The 24145-nt window shown below is 48.5% G+C and overlaps 1 protein-coding gene across 2 annotated transcripts in view; it reads right to left on the bottom strand.

Annotated features, from left to right (window-relative positions):
• Positions 1-24145, bottom strand: part of LOC119433431 (histone deacetylase 3) — a 140788-nt gene that overhangs the window by 64657 nt on the left and 51986 nt on the right. For both annotated transcript variants that reach the window (XM_037700637.2, XM_037700638.2), the window contains exon 5: positions 19044-19214. In XM_037700637.2, coding sequence (XP_037556565.1) covers positions 19044-19214 — 171 coding nt within the window. The remainder of the gene's footprint in view (positions 1-19043; positions 19215-24145) is intronic.

Genomic DNA, 24145 nt, shown 5'->3' with positions numbered 1-24145 from the left:
GAATTGTAGCCCCTGCTATGATTGACACAGGTACCAAAAAAGTGTTCTCGAAGGTGAAAAAGTCATGATGGATAACAAAAACATAATTTCTGCTGAAAATAGAACACAGCTGCAGGTGCTGCCTGCTCCTGAGAAGCCTTCACCCAGGAGCTATCTGGGCAAAAGTACTGTTTTAGTGGTGTGTGCATCATGTCCCCCAAGCGCTTGGTCAGTGCCTGCCAGATGTGTCTGGATTCCTCAATCATCGGGAACTGGTCACAAATGGCCCCTGCATTTAGTGTTTGACACACTCAAACATGACAAACACAGTGATACCATTGGTTCAAGCCACTTCAAAAAACTCTGGTACAGCTAACTGACCTTCTGAAGCTGTTAACAGGTAGACATACTAATATAGTACCTATACTAGATACATTATTTCCATGTTCAACGAGATTCACTCACATGTGCACGTGAATATGCATGTTTCTGAAATCCTACATTCGAAAAACTAGGCAGAGTATTGCAGGAGTAAAGAGGCCAATGGGAGTAAAGGGGCCAATTACCTCTTCAAGGCATTGTTTTATTCTCGCAAAATCTTGGGTGGAGTGAAATGCATTGCTCACTCCGCAAGCAACGAGAGAGTGAAATGTTCTTTATACTCTGTCCTTCTGAGGAGAGAGTAGAATGCTCGTTCTACTCTTGTGGCAATAGAGCACAAGACTTAGCGTATTGTCACGTGGTAGTGACTGTCAAAAACACAGTAGCAAAACTGCGAATGACGAATTACAAAACTTTGAACTCTTTATTGGGCAAACCTGTGCCCAGAAAAAACAGGCTACACTCAAAGCACAACGACAGCGGCGAACACAGTCGGCAATCGTCGGAATCTGCTCTGCGGGTCAAGCGCGTTGGCTTTTATACATGAGTCACCAAAGGCTCCAGAGTAATCGCTGGTGCCGGCATGCCTTCCAGAAAGTACTACACAATTCGCGTCGCGCAGACGTGCAATCAGATTACATAAGGTTCGGTGACAACAGCCAGTGGATAGAACCACCGATAACATTAGAGAGATTTCCGATACATGCAGGTGCGTCCTTTGCTGAGCGATAACATTTGTTAGGCGGTGAAATGCAGTCACCCGAGAAAGATAAACCAGTACACGCGTCAGTATATACTCCTGCTTCAACTGCAGGAGAGTGGTCCAGAACATGGCGATGTATCACTCACGCACGCAGAGCAAAGATTTTTCTTGTAAGAGGCATCCAAAGCGTGAACTGGAGCGGAGATCAGCGCACTACTTTTTTATTCAGAGTTACCCCACCACGCACCTGCACAACATCGCGGAACAGCACAGCACCAGAGAAAGTTGATCCATCCAGCGGGCAGGCACCAAGGCCATCCAAGAAATATCTTGTGTCAGCCATCTTGTGCCACCGCGAAAACACGACAGTCATCCATCATTCGTTGGACTGAGCAAGTCCTCCACAGTAAGCGATTTCTAACTTACGTGGCACACTCTGCATATATGACATGCTATCACCAGGCAGTTGTGGCAATGTTTAGCCACCGCTACTGACAACTGCATATGCAAGCGTGCAGCGTCTCTATTTCAAACGAAAAAGCAGGTCGTCGTGATGACTCCATGCGATTTTATCACTTGCCGCTATCCGTGAAAACTTTGGAAATCGTGAATGCTGATTGAAACATGGTGTGTTCAATAAGAACTGAGGTGCGGCAACGCATAAAAAGGTTTGTTTACCAGCCCATGATTCCGCGCCTATACGGAAAGTGCTTAGCGTGCATTTCATGTGTTTGAATTTATTCAGTTTGGCAGTCTACTGTGTGCAGGGCACTGCTGAAATTAGGAGTTCTATAACAAAATGCGTCACTTTCCTGGCAGCATGCTTCCGTTATAGTAAGGCGCGCACTTGACAATGTCTTTCGCCAATGGGTAATCTGCAACCACTGAATTAAGTGCAGCGCTAGTTGCAGTTAGAAACTTGCCTCAGGCTGCACACTGCGTCAGGTCACTTTGGCGCGTAATCTTGAACTGCCTGGAAACGCATGGGGAATAAGATTGAGCTCTTTTTGCTCATGTATTAAAATGGTGTGATCTTACGTCTAGTGTTGCGGTTTTCAAGCACGGTGCGAATGTGAATGGGCATTTGTCTAGGAACTCGGTGACTGGTCAGGCAGCGAGTTCTGTATCGGAATCGTATATAACAGCTACTGTTGTAGGATTACAGTAGCAGGGCCATTCCACATTGTTGTTATTGGCTCAGTCTCCACGTTTACTGTTTTGGATATGCCTGTGCAATATGAGTTGGTGCTTCAGAATTGTGTCGTATGAACAGCTAAATCAAGCTCGGTATGTTCCTCTGGAGCTTCCAAGCATAAGCTGTGCATTTTGCTATTGCAGGGCAGACAGAAATGTGTTTGTTGCCTTAATATTGTTACACGAACGAAGGATTAAGCACTGGAGACTATTAACAATGTATATTTACAAACGACAACTGTAGCGCTGGCCAGTTCAGCCGACAGCTCGAGAGCAAGGAGCAGTTAGTCTTCTTCGTCGGGGCGCCTGCGCGCATCGTCCACAAGAAACACGCAATGTGCATGTCTCTTATCCCCGGCCGAAGCACCATGCCGGTGCATCTAGATATCGGTGGTAACAGGAGAGTAATACGGTTTTAGGCATGCGCCATGCACAACGTCAGTGATATTCGGGGCAGATGAGGCACTGGTACTGACTGGGGCGATTTAACAAGTAACTGGAGTCGCAGCACGCAGCACTCGATATGGGCCTGTGTACCGAGACAGGAGTTTTTCTGACAGGCCAACGTGACGACTCGGGGACAACAAGAGTACCAGAGATCCACAGTGGATGTCTCTGTGTTGTAGATCGTACAAACGCCATTGGTTCTCTTATGAGGTCAGGAAGCGAGCACGCGCAATTTCGCGTGCTTGAGCTGCCGTGGTGATGGCGTCAAGTGTATATTCGCAGGTCTCTACTGCGGCGGATGGAAGGAATGTGTCCAGTGGCAATATGGGTTCTCTGCCTAACAACAGAAAGAACGGGGAATAACCGGCAGTGTCGTGACACGTACTTTGTAAGCATGTCTGTCAGGGTTCAATTCAGAGGCTCCGCCAGACCATTAGTCTATGGATGGTACGACGTTGTCAGCTTGTGCCTAGTTGAGCAGGACTGCGGGATGTCGGCGATGACTTTAGAAAGGAATGTCCGACCACGGTCAGTGAGCGGATGGTATGGAGCTCCATACTGCAGAATCACATTGGGTAAAAGAAAATCCGCGACATCTGTAGCGCAACTTGTTGGAAGTGCTCTGGTGATGGCGCAGCACGTGGCGTAATCTGTCGCCACAGTGACCCACTTGTTGCCAAATGTTAATAGAGGGAAAGGGTAAGTCCAAGCCAATGCAAAAGAACGGCTTCCGAAGGAATTTCGAGCAGCTGAAGGCACCCGGCAGGGAGCGTTGATGGTATTTTTCGGCGCTGGCATTTCTCACACGCCGCAACGTATTTCCGGACGGAGCGGGCAAGGCCTGGCCAAAAAAAGCGTTGGCGAATCCGGTCGCGGGTGCAGGAAACGCCGAGATGACCTGCCGTTGATAAGTCGTGAAGTTCTTGGAGAACAGCCGACTGGAGGTGCTTAGGAATGACGAGGAGTAGGGCAGGACCGTCAGGACGTACATTGTGGCAGTATAATATACCATCCCGGAGAACATACAAGTGAAGGGACGAATCGGAAGGTGAAGATTCCAAGCGCTCAATGATGGCGCGCAAAGTGGCATCACGGCGTTGCTCGTCGGCGACGTGTAACAGCGGAGAAACGGAGAGAATGCAAGCATGGTGTCAGGGTTGGCGGGTGGTTCGTCCACTGGATAGCGTGACAAACAGTCTGCATCTTGATGTAGGCGGCCCGACTACTTGCCGCAGAGCCCAGCGACCAAGCCGGCCGGTAGGATCCTTGAGTGAGGAAAGCCAGCAGAGCGCGTGCTAGTCCGTGATTACAGAGAAGTGCGTGCCATACAAGTACGGGCGGAATTTGGAATTCCTGCTGCTGTCAGGAGGCGGCTAGCGTAGGCGATAACACAATCTTGTCCCTGTTGGCATTGGGCTAAGACGGCTCCGATACCATGACCACTGGCATCGGTACGGACATCTGTAGGAGAAGACGGGTCAAAGTGGGCCAGTATAGGTGGCGTGGTGAGAATGTTGGTCAGGTGGGCAAACGCAGCAGTTTGAGCAGGACCCCACATAAACAGCACGTCCTGCTTCATAAGATCAGTAAGTGGCTGGGCTATCGCTGCGAAGTCTTTAACAAACCGTCGGAAGTAGGAGCACAGTCCTATAAAACTTCGGACGTCTTTGACAGACTGAGGTACAGGAAAAGACATGACAGCACGAATTTTCTCTGGATCTGGTCGAATACCGGAAGCGTCAACGAGGTGGCCCACCACTGTAGTCTGCCGACTACCGAAGTGACACTTTGATGAATTTAGTTGGAGCCCAGCCTCACGGAAGAACTTGAACAGCTGATAAGCGCTCAAGGTGTGTCTTATGTAGGCGAAAATACGAGAACGTCGTCTAGGTAGCAGAGGCATGTTGACCACTTGAACCCTTAAAGCAAACAGTCCATCATACAATCGAACGTTGCTGGGGCATTGCATAGACCAAATAGCATAACTTTGAATGGATATAGACCATCAGGGGTGACGAACGCAATCTTCTCTTGGTCCTTTTCATTCACAGAAATTTGCCAATAACCAGACCAAAGGTCTATTGATGAAAAGTAGTTGGCACCGTGGGGACAATCGAGGGCGTCGTCAATGCGAGGCAAGGGGCAGACGTCTTGTTTGGTAATTCGGTTTAGATGTTGATAATCTACGCATAAACGCCACGTGCCATCTTTCTTTTTTAACAAGCACAATGGGCGACACTCAAGGGCTCGACAAGGGTTCAACAATGCCTTTGGCAAGCATCTTGTTCACTTTATCTTGAATAACCTTAGGCTCTGAAGCAGAAACTCGATATAGCCGGCGATGAATAGGACTGGCATCACCAGTATTTATGTGATGCTTAACAATTGAAGTGTGGCTCAATTGTCGATTGTTGAGGTCGACAATGTCGTTGTAGGAAACCAAAAGGCGACACAGAGCTGCTGCTGCTTGTACAGGCAATAGGTCCGCAGCAATCATGGGACTAAATGTTGCATCAGGGCAAATAGCATCCTGTGGACGTGAAGAATTGGAGCAGACGTCTACGGAAAATGTCATGATGTGGTCATCTCCTATAGACGGTTTCAGTGTTTACAAACAAACCTCGCTTGCCGCTGATTGGTTGCCCCATCGGAACTTCCGGCAGGAGATCTAGAAGCACTTCCGGCTATGTTGTTTGAAGGCATGCGCGACGTGAGGCCGGCGTGTCGATGTTTGCACTGCTTGGTGGAATCTGTGATGGGCTGATTCTACATCGTGAATATTGTAGAGATGACGAGCGACTCCTTTAAGGCGCTTAGCACCGAAGCAAAAGATCGGTATCGCCAAAAGCTGATCTTAAGAGGCAGAGAGCTGCCCAATCCGCTGGACGATGATGTCGTGCGATTTTCGTTTTCGCCGGGCTCCAAACACATTCCCTCAGTTACAACCCCAGAGCAACAAGCGGAGCATCTTAGTGAGGACATGCAATGAACGCAGACTGTTGTCTTCAAGGCAGGCAATGGGACTGCCACAAACTAGAAAAACTTTAATGGCACTTTTTTCTTCTTTCTGTGGTTTTACGTGCCAAAACCAGTTCTGATTATGAGGCGCGCCGTAGTGAAGGGTTCCGGATTAATTTTGACCACCTGGGGTTCTTTCATGTGCCCTACAACACAATCACACGGGAGTTTTTGCATTTCGTAATGGCACTTTTATTGCTGCAAGATGGAGGATGAAGTGGTAAGCAGTGCACGTGTACATGCACATGTTTTCTGTGTCATATGCCTTGTTTCTGCTTTTCAATATGTATTCACAAATAACTGTTCATTCTCAAAAGTCATTTATTGTAAGAAGCCTAGGTCGACTGAAATGGGACTTTGGGGAGCGGGCTAAGCTGGCGCCGGTCCGGGCGGCGCCAGAACGGCGGCAGGCGCGCACGGAGACAGTCGAAGGTCAGGGAGCTACGAGGGAGCGCGAAGGGAAAAACCGAAGCAACGGGTTTGCCGAGACCAAATCCGCTTCCCTGCCGCCCTCCTCCCTCACCTTTGACGGTCCCCACGCGCGTCCGTCGGCTTGTCGGCGCCGCCCGCTCCCTGAAGTTTCGTTTTCTGCCGTTATCGGGAAGCGAGCGTTGGCCGTGTTGGGCAGTTCGTGGCCCTCGCTCGCTATGTGCTTGCCCGCCGCGATATTTCACTACTCGCACCGTTCGTACGTCGTGCTATGGTGCACAAATACATCAAAAATAATTCCCTTCTTTTAATTCGAACAAATTTTCCGGCCCCTTCGAGTTCGAATTTTCAAGATTCGACTGTACATACTAATTTCGCGACACCGAAGTTCCGCCACAACGAAATTTTTTGCGTGTCCCGTGAATTTCGTTGTAGCGTGACTCGATTGTACCAGAAAAAACGAGCAAAAGGAACGGCTACCGGAAGTTTCCTAAGGGCGCCGGATGCTGGCGCACAGCATTGCCAGAGCGCAGTGGCGCTGGATGAAACCATTTATAGCACGAAGCATTGCAACCAATATGCCTTGGGATAGAAGTTGCTTTGTCGGGCCAAAATTGACGAGAGGCATGTCCAGTTATCGGCAATGGTCACGACAGAGTGGGGCACAGTGATATTGCACATCAAGAACAGATGGGGCACAGTGACATTGCACATCAAGAACAGGTGGGGCACAGTGACATTGCACATCAAGAACAGGTGGGGCACAGTGACATTGCACATCAAGAACAGGTGTGGCAACGTAATGACCATCGGGCACAGGTAAAGATGATAGCAAATCGACGAAAGTCAAGGCTCTAGGCGGCAGGCGGACGAAGACGGTCGTAGTAAAGTTGTTCGGCAGTTCGGCACGAATATGTGTGAGCAGAGGAAGTTTGAAGCAAAGGGTACCGGCAAAACAGTCGATCAAAGCTGAATGCGCCCGTAAGAAAGTCTAGTCGAGAATTAGGTCATGGGGGCAATTAGTCAGCACTGGAAAAAGAACTGGAACGTGGCTGTCAGCGATGCTTATATCGGAAGTACACATTCCAGTGACGGCAACAATGCTGCCATCGATGATGCGTTGTGTAGCCATCGACGATGGCTGGTGTAGTAGCAGGCGTGAGAACCTTCTTCATCAGTCGACGACGGAGGTTATAACTCATTATGGACACCTGGGCTCCAGTATCTATCAACGTCGTCAAAGGGACACCGTCGACGTGAACATCAAGTAAGGTCTGGTTTGTTGGGAGGATCAATGGAGGATGTTGACACGATGAAGATAATGCAGCACTACCCCCAGGAGCTGCTTGGTCCTAGTTTTCCGTCCGGGAGGGGCCATAATTGGTCGGCAACGCATAGCGGTGTGGCTGGGGCAACAGGGACAGAAACGCTGAGGTGATGGCGAGTGAGCGGGACGACTCATCATCGACGGACACGTCGAGGTAGGAGGCATACGGCGAGGCGAGTAGCGGCAAGGGTCGGCATATGGGCGAGGAGACGGGGAAAAGTAGCTCGAATACGGGGATGTCCAGGAAGTGCGGCAGTGGCGTGCTATATTGCCAATTCAGAGGCAACGGAAGCAGATTGGCTTGTCCGGAGTTCTCCACTCTGTAGGGTTGCTGTATCTGGGAGGGGAACACAGAACGCTGCGAGGCGCAGCTGTCGGCACCGGTCTGGCGTCAGGTCGGGAGACAGAGCAGGCAGCAGGAAAACTGAGGTTATTAAATTCTTGCCGCACAACCGCCTGAATGAGGGAGATCGCTAGGGCCGGTTGGTCAATGGTAGAGGAAAGTGGGCGTGGATGGAACTTGCAGCCTCGAGCTCGCGGCGAACAATACGTGTGACGTTCTCATTGAAGGGGGGCGAAGCAGTAAGGTCGACGCAGGATGACATCGCAGCCGTGTTAGGGAGCAGGAAGAACTGTGGAATGATGCGATGGCTTTTGGCGAGCTCAAAGCGGCGGCATTCCTTAATAAGGATGTCGATTGTGGAAACATTGTTCAAGATCAACAAGTTGAGCCCTTTGAGAATGGGGCCTACTTTGGCAACCTTGGCCATTTTCTCGTTGACTTTCCGGCAAAGAGCGAGCACGTCTTGTATGTACGAGACATACGATTCAGTGGAAGACTGTACTCGGGTAGCAAACTCTTTTCATGCAGCCAGCTGCCGAACAGTCGGATTTCCGAAGAGGTCGCGGAGCTTCTCCTTGAAAGCATCCCAGCTAGAGATCTCGTCCTCGTGCGTCCGGAACCAGACACGAGGTGTTCCGCTCAAGTAGAAGAGGACATTCGCTAGCATTATGGTAGGGTCCCAGCAGTTGTTTTGGCTAACACGCTCATACATGCCAAGTGAGTCCTCAACGTCGACATTATCTTGGCATATGCCAGGATCGCGGGGATTGGTAACCATGACGTACATTGTTATTGGAGTAGAAGCAGACGAGGTGTCGTCACAGAGAGCCATGGTGGAAAGCTGGACGGTGCGGCCACTGCGGAGCACCGTGGCGATTACAATGTATATTAACAAAAGACAACTGCAGCGCTGGCCAGTTCAGCTGACAGCTCGAGAGCAAGGAGCAGTTTGTCTTCTTCGTTGGGGCGCTCGCGCGCGTCGTCCACAAGAAACACGCAATATGCATGTATCAATATCTTTAGTGGGGGAATAAAGTATCAAAATAAAATGTTACCTTGCATGTTACCAGTTGTCTATCATACACAAACTAAGAGTTGGTCTAAAAAACTAATAACTGTGGTCTAACTAAAGCTTTCACATGCCTTCAAGAATGTACAATGCTAGATTTCAAACAGCAGCAAGTCGAGTCTGTCAAAAATGAACTCCACTGTGGGTAAGCTTGCCATAACAAGCCTTGTTGCCAATTCTTATAGGCCCACACAGTAACATCCATTGAACTAGAGGACCATATTTTCATCCCTATTGAGCATCATGTCTGCAAATATGATCCTCAAATTGAGCAGTGGCGTAACCAAGGGTGGGGGGGGGGGGCGACACACTGGGCACGTGCCTAGAGTGTGTCACAAGTGGTGTTTGTGACACATCGTCATACAGCTTTGCGTGGCTTGCTTTTTGGTAGGTTACACAAAAACAGGGGAAGTGAAAAGACTGCAGATATGAGTACTTCATGTTGTAATCTAACTTCAAGTGTAGCAAAGCCAGACCATACAGGCCTCGTAAGTTTGGCGGGTTCACTTAAAAGACGGTTTCCCTCGTCCCGTCATTGTCTGCTTCTGGCACTACATTTGCGTTATTGTTAGCCACTTGTGTACCCCGAGTGTAGCCTTTATACTTTTCTGAACTCCACTATGTACGTTCCCTTTACCTTGGCGGCTGACTCCTTTTGTTTCAGATGAGCTAAAGAGGCAGGATTCTCTTCAGGAACTTATGTGTTGATAACATTGGCAATGAGATGCACACGCCACCGCCACTGCTACTCATCCATCCATACTCAAGTTCTCCTACAGAGGAGGGCAGTGCTCAAAGCGTCCCATCAGTGGAGGGAGGGCCCTCATGGCACGGCGACCAGTATGTATATCTATGTACGAGGTCTGTTAGAAAAGTATCCGACCTTATTATTATTTTTTTTTGCGAACACCTGATGGATATGAAAGAAGCGCGCTTGCATCAGCCGACCTTCAACCTTCATGCGCATGCGCAAATTTTTTTCCTGCCTGCCGATAGCATCAGTCGCTGGGACACAGCATTTGACTGAGGTAGTGCGCAGTGCTCTCGTTAGTTTTTTTATTAAAAGGAAAATGGCGGAGCAACTGGAGCAGCGCTACTGCATCAAATTTTGCCAGAAACTGGGCGACAGCCAAGTGGAAACCATTCGGAAGATTCAGACGGCTTTCGGTGACGATGCTATGAGCAGCACACAGATTAAGGAGTGGTACAACCGGTTTAAAGATGGCCGCACATCAGTAGAGAGCGAGCCATGCTCCGGTCAGCCATCAACATGCCGAAATGACCAGGTCATTGCCGAAGTGAACGCTGCGGTGATGCAGGACCGTCGTGTTACTATCCGAGAAATTGCGGAAGAGGTGGGCATCAGTATTTTTTCTGCACATTCCATTATGATCAAAGATTTGGTCATGAAGAGAGTTCCAGCGAAATTCGTGCCGAAGCTGCTCACCGTGGAGCAAAAGCAACTTCGTGTTGAAGTCTCACAGGACATGCTGGATTCCACAAACAGTGACCATAATCACTGGTGACGAGTCTTGGGTGTACGGGTACGACCTGGAAACCAAATCCCAGTCGTCACAGTGGAAGCATTCCACGTCACCAAGACCAAAGAAGGCCCGCCAAGTGCGCAGCAACGTCAAAGTCATGCTGACTGCTTTCTTTGACTACCGCAGTGTGGTACACCCAAGTACGCACCACAGTCAAACAATATCTAAAGACTACTACAGGGATGTCCTTAGTCGCCTACGTGATGTTGTGCGGCGCAAGAGACCGGAGTTGTAGTCAACAGGAAATTGGCGCATCCATCACGACAATGCTCCTGTACAATCCTCGCACTTGATTCAGACTTTTTTGGCGAAAAACCAGACTCCTGTAGTTCAACAGGTTCCTTACTCTCCTGATATGGCCCCCTGCGACTTCTGGCTGTTTCCCAAACTCAAGAGGCCATTGAAAGAAGCGTGATTTCAGATAAGAAAGGACATTATGGCTGCAACAACAGCTGAGCTAAACTCCATTCCGAAAGAGGCCTTCTCGGAATGCTTCCAACAATGGCAGCACCGCTGGGAGAAGTGTGTGGAGTCCCAAGGAGACCACTTTCAGGGTTATTAGGTTTCCAACGCTCCAGTTATGCCAGTTTTTTTTTCTTCGACCAAAGGTCGGATACTTTTTAACAGACCTCGTATGTGTGTATATATATATACAGGGTGTCCCAGCTATCACGCAGCACGATTTTAAAAAATAGAAACGGCGTTACGCAAAACAAAATTAGTGCGTATTGTTTCCAGTGCAGTAGAGTAGCCGCTAGTGATTTGTTCGTTACTGAAATTTAATTTGTTAATTGTAATTAATTATCTAACTTGAGAAGTACTGTCCTAATTGTCCAAGTGTCAATTAGAAAATTGTAGAGCAACATGAAAAACTCCCGATACAGCTTTCTGTTGCTCAATACGTGCTACATAAATGTGTTTTTCCGAGCGTGAAAGGAGCCTGCGAATACACGCAGAATTGCCGCGCAACTGGCCACTCGAGGCGCTTTGCGTGCATTCGTGGGCATCTTTCACGCTCGGAAAAAACACATTTATGTAGAACATATTGAGCTGTATCGGGAGTTTTTCATGTTTCTCTACAATTTTCTAATTGACACTTTGATAATTAGGACAGTACTTCTCGAGTTAGGTAATCAATTACAATTAACTAATTAAATCTCAGTAACGAAAAAATCACTGGCGGCTACTCCACTGCACTGGAAACAAATCGCACTAGATTTGCTTCGCGTAACGCCGTTCTCTTTTTTAAATCGTGCTGCGTGATAGCTGGGACACCCTGTATATATATATATATTATTGTCACATTCTAGGGAAACAGGCGACCTGCCGAAACGAAGAGCCCGGGTCTCTAACCGCCGACCGAGCACACGAAAAGCTCAAGCACCCGCGCCTCAATTGGACGGTCTTCGTCTGCTTCTTCACTGGCGTCCGTCAAAGCAGGTGCCGGCAAATGGCGCATGGACTGACACATGTTTTCTTTTAATTCTGCGGCACCTGTTGCAAGGTGTGGCGTTACTCTCTCCCTTAGGAAGAGCATCGACTCTATGCTGCAAACACACTACAGGGCGAATGTAGAAGTACAGGCACAAAGACACATGCACACACAAACGCTTGCTGACGTGTAGTCATAGAAAGCACTGAGGTATTAAATGATTCTCTATGACAAAAATAAATGAAACAAGAAGAACGACATGGTCCTAAAGCTATAGTGATTATGGAGTGAGGTATGGTTTCAGCCACACAACGGAATAGCACAGCTCAACGATAAGAATTATGCTACCTGCCACAGGCGATTTCTAAAAATTCCGTAAAACTTAAAAATGAACACCCTGTATGGTTTGCTGTGTGAGGGTTTTTTCGAGTGGGTTTGTAGCGTGCTCAGTGGTGATAAACGTATTTTATTTTATGCTCAGGTCCCATAAAGGCTTTTCATGACTCAAAAGTTCCTAGCGTCGTATTTACCACCATGAGACCTTGACAGTCACTGTTGGCATTCATTGCTTTCAACGTTGTTTTCAACCAACAACCTTATTCTCGGTGGCTACGAGCCATGTTTCAGGCTTATCGTCGTTGTCATGTACGCCTTTTTGCTATCATGCCGTTTTCACGAGCATGACAACGAAGAATTGCACGCAAGCACACCGCCATTTTATCAAGAACAATTTCAATGTGAAGCACATAACCTACTGTATAGACTCGTGTAAGGGCCGCACATTTTTGTCCCCAAATTTGACAAGGTCCCTTACACGGGACCAAACCCTTTGGTCAAAGTGGTGGCAGCACACTTGTGCACACCTCCCGATTCTCAGAGCTCTTGCCATCTAATAGCAGCACGTGAAAGCCCACAGCACACGAAAATTACCCGACGCACGTGCGCGGCATCGGGGCACCAAATGCGATTGCTTCTCTGTTGGCAATTTTTCTCTTCTCCACATTTTTCTAGTTAGGGCCCTTACATAGGTGTGGCCCTTGCACAAGTCTATATGGTATTCTATGTCCAGTACAGTATTGCATGTTATGACCTCCAAAATACAGTGTAGACTGCTTATAACGCCGGAGTCGCGAATATCTGCACTATAAGCGGCACCGCACTATAACCAAAATAACGATTTTCAAGCCCTGCACGTATGCAAAACATGTAGACCAAGCATGTAGACACGCTTTGTACTATCGCACGCACATCGCGATTACGTTTTCGCCAGTGAGCTGGCGAAAACATAATCGCGATGTAGCCGGTTCTCTTCAAGCTCGACAGCTTTGCGCTGAGTCAAAACGAAACAACTGTTTGCTGCAACCGCTGCGGAAAAAACCGTGATCGCTATCAACGCGATTATGAACGGAGACATTGCAGTGCTGAAGGCACGCGCCCGACGCACGCACCGAGTCTGGACGAATTAACTACCATTTGCTACAACAACTGCAGACGAAACCGCGGTCACTATCTATGCGATCATCAATGGCGACTACGCAGTTTTTTTAGGCACACAGCCGACGCGCGTACCGAATAAAAACGAAACTACTGTTCGCCACAACCGCTGCTGAGAAAACCGCGGCCGCTATCGACACGATCGTGGATGACAACTACGCAGTTACGAAAGCCCGCGGCCAATGCGATGTTATGCGCGGCGGTAAACGCAAGAATACAGGCTTTAAAGACGCAAAGAAGCTCGAAGCGTTCCGGTGTTGCTGTCATTCACGTACGATTTCAACTGATGGCTGTGGCGATGCGGACTCCGCCGCTTCGTTTCGGATGGACGCTAGCGTCGTTTTTGCTCTTTTGTGTTGCACATTTGCGGCGCTCCTCGCTCACCGAGCTCCGGAAGTAGTTCGAATTAACCGATGTGTGGCCAAATAAGTCTGAATTAGCGTTTGATTGCATTGAATAATGCATACGCCGGCCGGCAGCACGCACGTTGTTGAGAAGCGTGCTCGCTCTCAATCTTGTTGGCGAGATTCTCCCGTGGAAGCCGCATTATAACCGGTATTTCGTCTCGCGCGGCTGCACTGCAAGCGGTATGCGTATACATGGAGTGCTATGGGAAAATTAACGGGAGTCTGAAAAGACCGTACTATATCTGGTCCTGCACTATAAGCGGTTAGTGGTCTATACTGTACACGCACAGATGCCACTGCTTTTAGAGTCTGTGTGCAGCCCATAGCATTCCATTACAGTAATTGCCACGCACTGATGTTGCAGTGGTCAGCGTGCTCGACTTGGAAATGCCTACTGGCATGGCTTCAAATCCAAGTGGAAGCAATTGTGGAGAACTTTCCTTTTTCCTCATGCTGTGGCGATGCTGGGGATGACGAGGTAACCGGAGGGTAAAAAAAAAATCAGTGTTGGGTATCGTCGATGCATAACAAAATGTGCAGACTGTTTGACGGAGAAGGCAAGCCCAGTTTCGAGCTCTAAACTGCTGTCCCAGTAATACACATGTCAAAGAGGTAGAAAAAGTATTTCATCTTTGCCCTGCCAGTCTACGTGTACACGCAGCTGCTGCGTGTGGTCTCCAAGATAGCAGCGGCATGCTGCACAGTGTAGATACTGCAGCCACCACGGGGTGCCGCGACAAGCACCGGCGAGACACTCACATTTTCGGCGGGGCCTTGCCCCCTCTCCTGTGTAAGTTCCGGTGCGCTAGTGGAGACAAAAGGAGAGCGAATGCTGCTCATCGGTGCGATTACTACATCTAACTCCACTTATTGGGGGCAACGACTTACAGAGTCGCCATCTGTCGGAAGCGCCTCGCTTGCGTAGTATGAGGGATACATGCGGCGTACTCCTAATACGTTTGGCTGTCGGCGCTCAATAAAAACAAGATGCGGAAGCCCTCCTTGACATTTCTGTATGTACTCTCGAAATGAGGGAAGTTTTTTACTGTCAAAATAATAACCTTGGGCAAACAGAACACACACAATGGTTTACAGACTATCTCTTTACCGAATACAGTCGAACCTGGGTATATCGAACTCGCCAAAAAACGTTTATTAGTTCGATATATGGCATAATTCGATATAGGCCTGCTATAGGATTTGATGACGCAAAGGCACATACCAATAAGAAAAGTACTTTATTAATATGGTGGCTTACTTGCGTGCCCTACTTTGGAACAAAATAGTCCTGGATTTTCTTCTGTTTCAGAGACTTCGCTGCCTGCGACAGCACGCACGCCTCCACGTTGTCCAACGAGTCGGAGCAGCTGAGGCCGCAACCTTCTATATTCACGCAATAGCGCCGGACCAACGCAAGTGCACTAATCACTTCGGAGGATGTAGGCACCGGGCCATCGTCAATTTCCTTATTGCTGTCGCTTTGGCTCGTGGTCGGCACGACGTCTGCAACGTAGTCCTCATCTTGTAGCTGGCCCATGATGGCGACATCATCGTCCGCACTGACAGGCAACACCACAAGCAACACCACCAGCACGAACCACGCTGAATGAGGACTCGAGGAAAAGAGGCAGCAGCAGGCACACAAGCATAAAGAAAGAAAAAATGGCGCTCACTTGTACCGCCTCCGCGCCTCGGAGAAAGCACGACAGCCTCTGATTGGCTGTAAGCGCTGTGAGCAGGCCAGGATAATTTTTTGTAGGGGGGTGTTCGCCCGTGCACAGCCGGGTCTAAACCACCTTTTCTAGGGTGGCGCCGGCAGTTTTCCCCGCCACCGCGAGGGAAACCCAACTTGCTGGGGGACTTTTGAGGCACATGGAGTTTGATATATCGGTTGTCGTTGCTATTTTCGTTCGATGTAACAGTAACTTTTGCTATATATTCTCAATGCAAATTTACCGTGTTTAGAAATTGTTCGATATACGGGATAATTTGATATAAACGGGTTCGATATAGTCGGGCTCGACTGTACTTACAGTGAATGCCCATTGTGCACAGTTACCACAATGGAGTCTCCCAATGGAGTCTCCTTGCGTGAAAGGTAGGCAATCGCTGAGAGCAAACTATGTGAAATATGTTCTTATAGTGGGCTGTCTGTCTAACCAAATGAAACATAACAGAATGAAGCCTCAATGCAGCGATCGCTCGGGTTAGCAGCAACCGACTGCGCGTCGTATGCATGTCTGCGCACAATGTTTCGCTTTCGCTGCGAGCGCGTTTTCGCTCCGTGCCATGAGCTTTAGGCCGCAGCATATTATTACAATATCATCTAGAGATGCTCGAGACGAGCCGCCGCGAGAAAGACGATGAAGTGTGTCTGGGCTTTTGGCGCGAGCAAGGTGTCGGCCTGGCGGTTTGATTCCAGTGTAATTATATTGTAAATAGCCTCTTTCGTGTGTGTCTTTCCACACGTAACAATATGAGCATTTGACAGTACACAAGCAACCATTTCAATATCATTATTTCTTAAGTTATGTCACACTGCATGTTTATCGGTCTTCTCCGCAAGCAGTTTCCCGCTGCTTCTTCTTTCTTAATCCAGTACATTCATTGTTTGGTGCTAACATCAGGAAACAATGAATGGACGGACGCGGTTTATACAATGAACTGTCGCTGCGGTTTATACTAACTATAGTCGATATTCTAGTGTCTCCTCAATGAAACTAACTCTTGCCCTACCGGACCTCGCTCTGTGCCGAAAGTGTTCTCGACTGTGCCTCTTCCATAAAATCTTTTACTTCGATCACACACTTATGAAAGAATTACTCCATCGGCCATCGCACGTATCATTTCGCATTGATCATTCCCAGAAAGTTGGTGTACCCCTTTGTCGCACAAAAATTTACTCTGAATCACTTATACCAAGAACCTCAGAAGACTGAAACCGCCTCCCTGCCTCCATTACTGCCATCTCTGACTCGAAGAATTTTCACAACCACCATTAACAGTTACATTTGGTCTTGCCCCTCCTCTCTGTAAAGCCTTCGGGCAATTGAGAGCAGGAAAATAAATAAAATAAATAAACACAATCATGCGCATATGCCATGCTTAAATGTCTTTAATGTGCTTCTTATTGTTCCCTCGTCATTCCAGTGAACTTCGGAATATCTAGCATCAACAAGTTCATAGACGAAAGCTCCATAACATTAGCCAGGCAGCGCGAGCGGGCAAACGCTCGGTGCACGCTTCTTGCTCCTCACCGAACATCGCAGCCCAGACGTTGTAGCAGAAATCTTCCTCGCAGAAAGGCTTGCTGCACACGCGAGTTGTAGCCGGTGGCTACTTGCCGGTTTTAAGTTTTGCGATCCAAGATTCACACAGCTTAGTGTCCTGCGGGTATACGTGCGAAGGCCGCGCTCCGTTGCGTACGTCTGACACTGCGGCACCGAGCAGTAGCCTACCGTGTACTTTCAAAGGTAGCCACTACCTATTACAGTGCTTTCAAGCGCTGTCAAGCAGGCACTCGAAGCGGGAAAACATCCCCACGTAATCAAAACCGTAGCGAAGGTGAGACTAAACTCTCCCTTTCAGCTCGCTTCGGCGCTTCCGAAGCAGACGACGCGGCCGCCGTGTCCACGTGATCCCTCGTACCACGTCACGCCGACAGTGGCACCAGCTTTTCCAGTGGTGGAGCTCGCCCCCGATACTCAAAGGATTTGAAAATCATTTTGCGGAAGGTGACGTCCTTTAAAGGGCCCCTAAACCACCCAGAGGTCGAAATTTAGTTCTGGCGTTGCACTTGTGCACGAGTCTACAACGAACCCGTAGGCGCGAGAATTTTTCGAAATGGTGCCGTAATAGCGGAGTTACGCGCGTTTGATGATCGAAAAACGGCCCTCCCTCGTTTCGCTCTTTCCTTCGCTACTCTCCTCGTCGGCTGGTCTCCCCTCCTCGCCGAGTGCTGCTCCAAATGTCACGTGACAAACGTCATCGCCAACGCGCTTCTCAAAACACTGCCTACTTCCAGTTAAGGCACGTCCACTCTAGCCATGATGCTAGCGGCACATATACGGACGACGAACCGGCCTCCAGTCTGCCGCACGACAGGTGTCCAAAGTAGACGGCAGTTCGGCCGGCGCCCCGCCCGCTGCACGATCAACAGGCCAATCGACGACCGCGAAGCTGCGCGGCTCCGCCACTGGCAACGAAAACATCGGCTGCAACTGAGTGCACGGCTACCGACGGGAGACGATGGGCTCGGCTGTGCTCGCATCGCAGCCGACGGCGCCACTAATATCAGCGTATTTTTCTTTTTTGTGTACAATTATTGCGAAGAGCCATAACAACGATCAGAAAATATTGCGGCTTGTGAGCGTCGGTAATTCATTTCGAAGCGCCGTCCGCTTTAGCTTTGAAGGGAACCGGAAAAGGCCTAGCCACGATATCGGCGCCGTCGAGCGATCAGCGGTGGTGAGGCTGCCACGCAAATGAGTCCCGGTCTCATTCTCTCTACGTACGGCATGGAAATCTCGCCGATCGTGAGCAAAACCATTGTCGACCGACGGCGTGTGGCGAGTTAGCGTGCCGGTAACGTGGACATAGACTCGGCGCTTCTCGGCTACCCGCTGTTGCTGCGGTGCCGGCGAGTGTTATGCGAAACGTGCCGCTATAGACCCTGTGTTGCGCGCACGTCTGGAAAGGCCGACACTGTTCGCACAGTTAATCAGACCGCTAAGCATGACTGTGTTGCAACACGAGCGATTTGGCACTTGCGTTGCGGGCTGTAATTACCGATTCGCAAGCGCACACAAGCGAGCAACACGACAAGGGCGAGCAGGGAGTGCGCGTACCTCCTAGGAGACAAAGTCCTAGGTTCTTGATCGACCAATCGACATCGTCGACCCGGTTGACATCACCAGATGCACCCTGATGACATCGTGACGTCCGCTGGGGATACCAGAAAGGCGAGGGGAGGAGGACAGCATTGTTTTTTTTATTTTGTGGCGCTCCCGCGGCGCATAGCGCTGCAGCGTTTGGCATCGTTGATCGTGACGGCATGCTGAACTCGATGCGCGTGTTTACTTGAAATGTTCAAAAAATATCTGAGGTGGTTTAATAGTGAGGCCATTCTATGCTTACTTTAAGTGTTTTAGGGCACCTTTAAAGTTTTCTTTTGTGAAGATTAAAAGGTTAACATCCATGGAAATTGTCTGAAAGTGTCCAGTGAAAAGGTCTTTAATAATGATGTGCTGTATTGTGAAACCCCTTAGTTAACTCACCTGGACACCGTCCCCGTGGTGAATGTCGATGTCAATGTAGAGCACTCGTGGGTGGTACTTAAGCAACTCGAGAATAGCGATGACGATGTCGTTGACGTAGCAGAAGCCCGATGCCTCAAACTTCTTGGCATGGTGCAGGCCACCCGACCAGTTGATTGCGATGTCGCAACACTGCACAAAGTGCATCAAAACAGACACACACTGATGCCCAATTTAGACACGTTCTGTGTCATCTCAAGATGCCCAGCTTACACAGGCAACTTCCATTATTTCAACCCCGACAGGATCGACAAAATTGATTGACTTGAGCAGCGACCCGTTGTATTAAACAAAACGCAGAAAAAGCACCCCCGAATCAAATGCGCTACCACTTTCTATGTGTCCAAAGTATAAAGCTAACGTAAAAAAGACACTAAAACTTGTAAACAAAGTAGAAATCTAATGCACAACCGATTTTCTTGCAAAAAAATGGGCAATGGTATGTGTTGCACAATGGCGGTCGGTTTCCTAAAATTGGCTTCGCCACACGGTGTCAAAGTCAGTTTTGCTGCAATATAACCGTGTTATGCAGCAAAGCCTACAAATGCCGCGAAAGAGATTTTGGTTTAGCATCCAATTTAGAGCACTGCACAGGCCGTTTCTGTTTTTTTTTTTTTTTTTCAGGCCCGAGCCCGAAAGTGCCACGCATTGGTCCACCCAAACCCAGCTCGGCAATATCAAACCTGGCCCCTACCCGGCCCGGGCCTTGAAGACCCCCGGTGCCTGATGAAGCACCGGGGGGTCTTCAAGCTGCATCAAAGAAGCTTTTTGCCCTGCATCTCCTTTTCCTGGCTACTCTGTAGCTGTGAGAGAAATAAAAATTATTAGCCGAACACACACAGATTATTATTCGATGTAAAACACACACATACAGAGTGGGAAACAGGGAGGGAGTAGGCTGGAAACTGCCACTGAGAGTGGCACAATGCCTGCTTGCTCTTTTGGAACAAGGATGTAGAAAAAGAAGTTGGAGATTATTTGCAGGTGGCAGATTGTACTACATCAGGCTAAACTTGCTGCCAAAAAAAAACATAAATCCTTTGTTCACCATGCTCTTGCGTTAAGCCCGACCCTCATAGAACGAATTTCCGGCGTCCAAGCGGCGAACTTCGTCCGACGGCGGCCGCTCTTCGGTAGGCGTCAAAAATTTCGATGCGCGCCACCGATTTGGAGGGGATAGATATTTTCGCCCGCCGCCGGAAGCGTCCAGCGCGCGGCGACAAGCCCGATCCAATCAGGAGGCAGCACTTCCGGCCGTTGCATCATGGGATTGAGCTTATGTAAAACATGGCGGCGGTCCCGGTCACCCGCTTCGAACTGAATTTGGCGTTGTTTTTGTAGAATTCACTTCGTTCGTAGCAACTGACTGCGCCAACGGCTTTTGCTTAGTCTCATGCCGCTTCGGCGAAAGAGTGTTATGGCTAATCTTGAGGAATTTTCGAGATCGCTTCTCGTTTCGAACGCGCCTAAGCCTAGCGAGAGAAATTTTCATTGAGATGCGAGCGCCACCTGTAGGTAAAGTTGGGAGATGGCCTCTGAGATGGGAAGCTTTCGGGGGCTATGGTAGATAGGTTGTACTGCTTGTCTGTTTCGCTGCAGATCGGCGGACATGGGAAGTAAAAATACAACGCGCTCCTGGCTTCCATTGCGCTGCCTCTGGCACTTTCCTGACGCACACACACATAGAATTACTTGGTTGCCCTATGTATGCGAAATTCAAAGCGTAATGGAACCGCGTATGTTGTAGAAGAAATAACTCAAGAAAAATTATAAAACACTAAGTTATGACGTTATTAAGTGTCGCAACATGCTAAATCTTACTGTGGGTTACATTTAAAAAACAGTAATATCCTGCTTCACGGCTGGCCACATTGATAGCGGCTCGGCGGCGTTCGCCGCTGGATCGTCGCATGAGGGGCGGTGAGGCGATAACACGGCGGCGCGTCTCGCTACACTTTTTGATGCGCAAACATCGTCGGGGAAGTTCGCTCCATGAGGGTCGGGCTTTAAGGTGTGGTATGAACGACTGGTACTGCACTTTCCAAATAGTTGTGTGGCAATAATGAGGGCAGCATTGCGGGCAAGTTGGTAGTCCATTACTAAGGTGTTATTGCGCAGCAAAAGGACATGAACGGCAGAGAAAAAATACACACACCAAGCGCAAACTTTCAACTAAATTTACTGTGCCACTGAATCAGTTTATATGTGTCAGGCGGTATAGACTGCGCATGCACTTACATGAACTAAAAGGATTGCGTATTCGTGTAACATAGTTACGAGTCAAGTGATGCCGCCTCCAAGAAACTTAGTTCTTTTTCTGTGAGAGCCAGTGAAGGGAAACTAACACACTTATCACCCAGTTTTGCAATCATCTGCGCTTCAGTTATTTCCCGGATAAGCTGCGTCCTACCACGGGACACAATCATGCACTCGTCCTCGATAGGTTTGCAGCCATGATCGCGACAATGAATCGCCAAGAACCCACCGATGCCATTTTTTACATTATTGCGGTGTTTGCGGAGCCGATCATTGAGACAACGCCCAGTTTGCCCGATGTATTGCTTTCCATATGAAAGCGGGAGGTTGTACACCACGCGGTGAGCACACTCTACGAACTTTTTTCGGTGATGCTTCGTGCACTTATCGGGGGGAACGGCATTTGGATCCGTCAACTTGCAAAGCTTGCCGAGCTTGTTGGGAGCAGAAAAAACCACTCTTACATTTGCCCTTTGGGCCATCTTTTTCAAGTTATGGGATATCCCGTGCATGTAAGGTACAACACTTACTTTGGGCCGTTTGCCGAGAGACATCGGCAACAGGTTTCGGCGTGCTGGGTCGCGCTTCTCGTAAAATGCGTTCCGCGACAGACACCTGCAGACAGTGCATGCGCAGTCTATACCGCCTGACACATATAAACTGATTCAGTGGCACAATAAATTTAGTTGAAAGTTTGCGCTTGGTGCGTGTATTTTTTCTCTGCCGTCCATGTCCTTTTGTTGCGCAATAACACCTTAGTGTGGCAATACCATTGCCAAGACATAGGCAAACACTCCCATACACATGGCTAGCCATTTCATCTCATTTTTTAATCTTGCATAATCACTGCAATGTACAGTGATGAAACCCGAGCAAGTAAACTTGGCAGGAATGTAAATACGCTGCTCTACTGGCTTTCATGTCACCAGAAGCTTTTTTTCGTTAAATAGAAATTGATGACCCGCAAGGGTAACGTATCATATTGTCACACAGAACATGCCAGGATAATTGCTTTTATGCCATTATAATGCCGTAGATATTTCAGTTGACAGTTTAGGCGTCTCGCAATATAAGCAAAGAGGTGCACCATTTACTTGTGTGAGCCTTGCAGGATGTAGCAGTGCTATGCCTTCGAAAGTTCCGAGGGATGCTTTGCGACGTAAGTCGGCCCATAATATAAAACACAGATACATAGACTGCGTCATTTGTAGAGGTGTGCAAATGTTGGAAACTTTCGAATAACGAATCGCATGGTGTCCTATTTGATTTGGTCTTCGAATCAAACAGTCACTATTCATAAATAATGCTAATATTTTTCTAATATTTCAAAGCATCAACTGTGCCCAAATAGACATAAAATTGAAGCAAAAGTACTGTAAATTTTCACTCGCTCGGGAATAGTATAGACATAAAACACGAGAACTCGCACAATGGAGTAGGCTTCGTCACTTGAGTAGCCGTATTTTGCAGGCTATACAGCGATCATTCGCACTCTGAAAAGACCTGTGAATGCGAAGAAACTACTTGTTTGCTCCTAATGCTTCATAACGCTTACAACGCTTCTTAACGCACTTTGCAATGAGAAAAACTTGCTAACGTTAAGAATACTGTGATGTCACCATGCTTATATATTAATTGTGACAATGGCTGTTCATTATTCGAACAATTTGAAAAGTATTCGATTCGCTTATGGCACTATTCGATTCATTCTCAAAAATCACACCCCTAGTCATTCACCATCACCTCAGAGACATTCCATCCACCCACAACCCCTTGCACAGGCTGCAAAGAGCTGCCACCTGTCAATCAACGGTCGCATGTTTAGTGCAGCTTCTGTCCTTGAGAACTCTGCCATAACATTTTTTTGCCTCTGTCATAAGGTTCACATCACAGCTAGCTCATTCAACCTACTTATTGACAATGCTGCCATTTGAAAGCTGTGCCCCACCTCACAGCACAGCTAACATTCTGTGGGCCCCGAATCTACCATCAGCAAGATAGCACCAGTGTTGTACGGAATGGCGTGCTCCTGGAACAAGTTCCTTTTGGGATGAATGGAGGAATGCCACCGTTCCATAAAGGGTCGGTGGAACTGTAACGGTAACTCGTTAGGTTTACGAAGCAATGGCAGATGGAACGGCGTTCCTTCTGTAAACGTTCCATGGCATTGAACAGACATACACACGTACGCAGTACATCATGCAGGCCGGATGGGCGACCGCGTGAGGCACAAAGAACTACCGCTAGCCTGTTACGTGACTATGGTGCATTTTTTTTCGCGAGTTCTCCGTCATTTTTTTCTGACTGGCAACCATCAATACCAAGACAGAGCTGACTGCGGTGACCAAACCAGACAGCGCAGATGTTGCCACCTCGTCCCCACCCGAAGATTTCTTCTCGTTCGGGCACCAATGTCTTCCAGCCGAGGCACAGGATGAGCTGTCGCGGTACCCGCTGGTACCAGTTGACTACCCGCTGTTGCAGATGAACTTCGAGCGACTGAACCAACTTTCCTCAAGTACAACACGACAGTGGTGGAGCGGCTCTTCAACATTGCCAATGAAGCACTGACGAAAAAACGGGTTCTTCTGTCGGACACCAACATCGAGATGCGCCGAGTTCCAACAAAGGACGTTACTAAGTTACGAATATGTATTCTGGATATCTTTACTCGCTCATAGAGTAATATTGAATCAGCACTCATTAAATGCCGACGTATTGCTCCTTTTGGTGCGGTTTCTTGTGCAAGAAATTTTAATTATATTGGTGCATGTGAGTAATTTTCTATTTGCACATGTCATACGCAG

This window comes from Dermacentor silvarum, chromosome 11 (genome assembly GCF_013339745.2).
Source record: "Dermacentor silvarum isolate Dsil-2018 chromosome 11, BIME_Dsil_1.4, whole genome shotgun sequence".
Classification (NCBI taxonomy): Eukaryota; Metazoa; Arthropoda; class Arachnida; order Ixodida; family Ixodidae; genus Dermacentor; species Dermacentor silvarum.
This window is presented reverse-complemented; position numbering and strand designations above follow the sequence as displayed.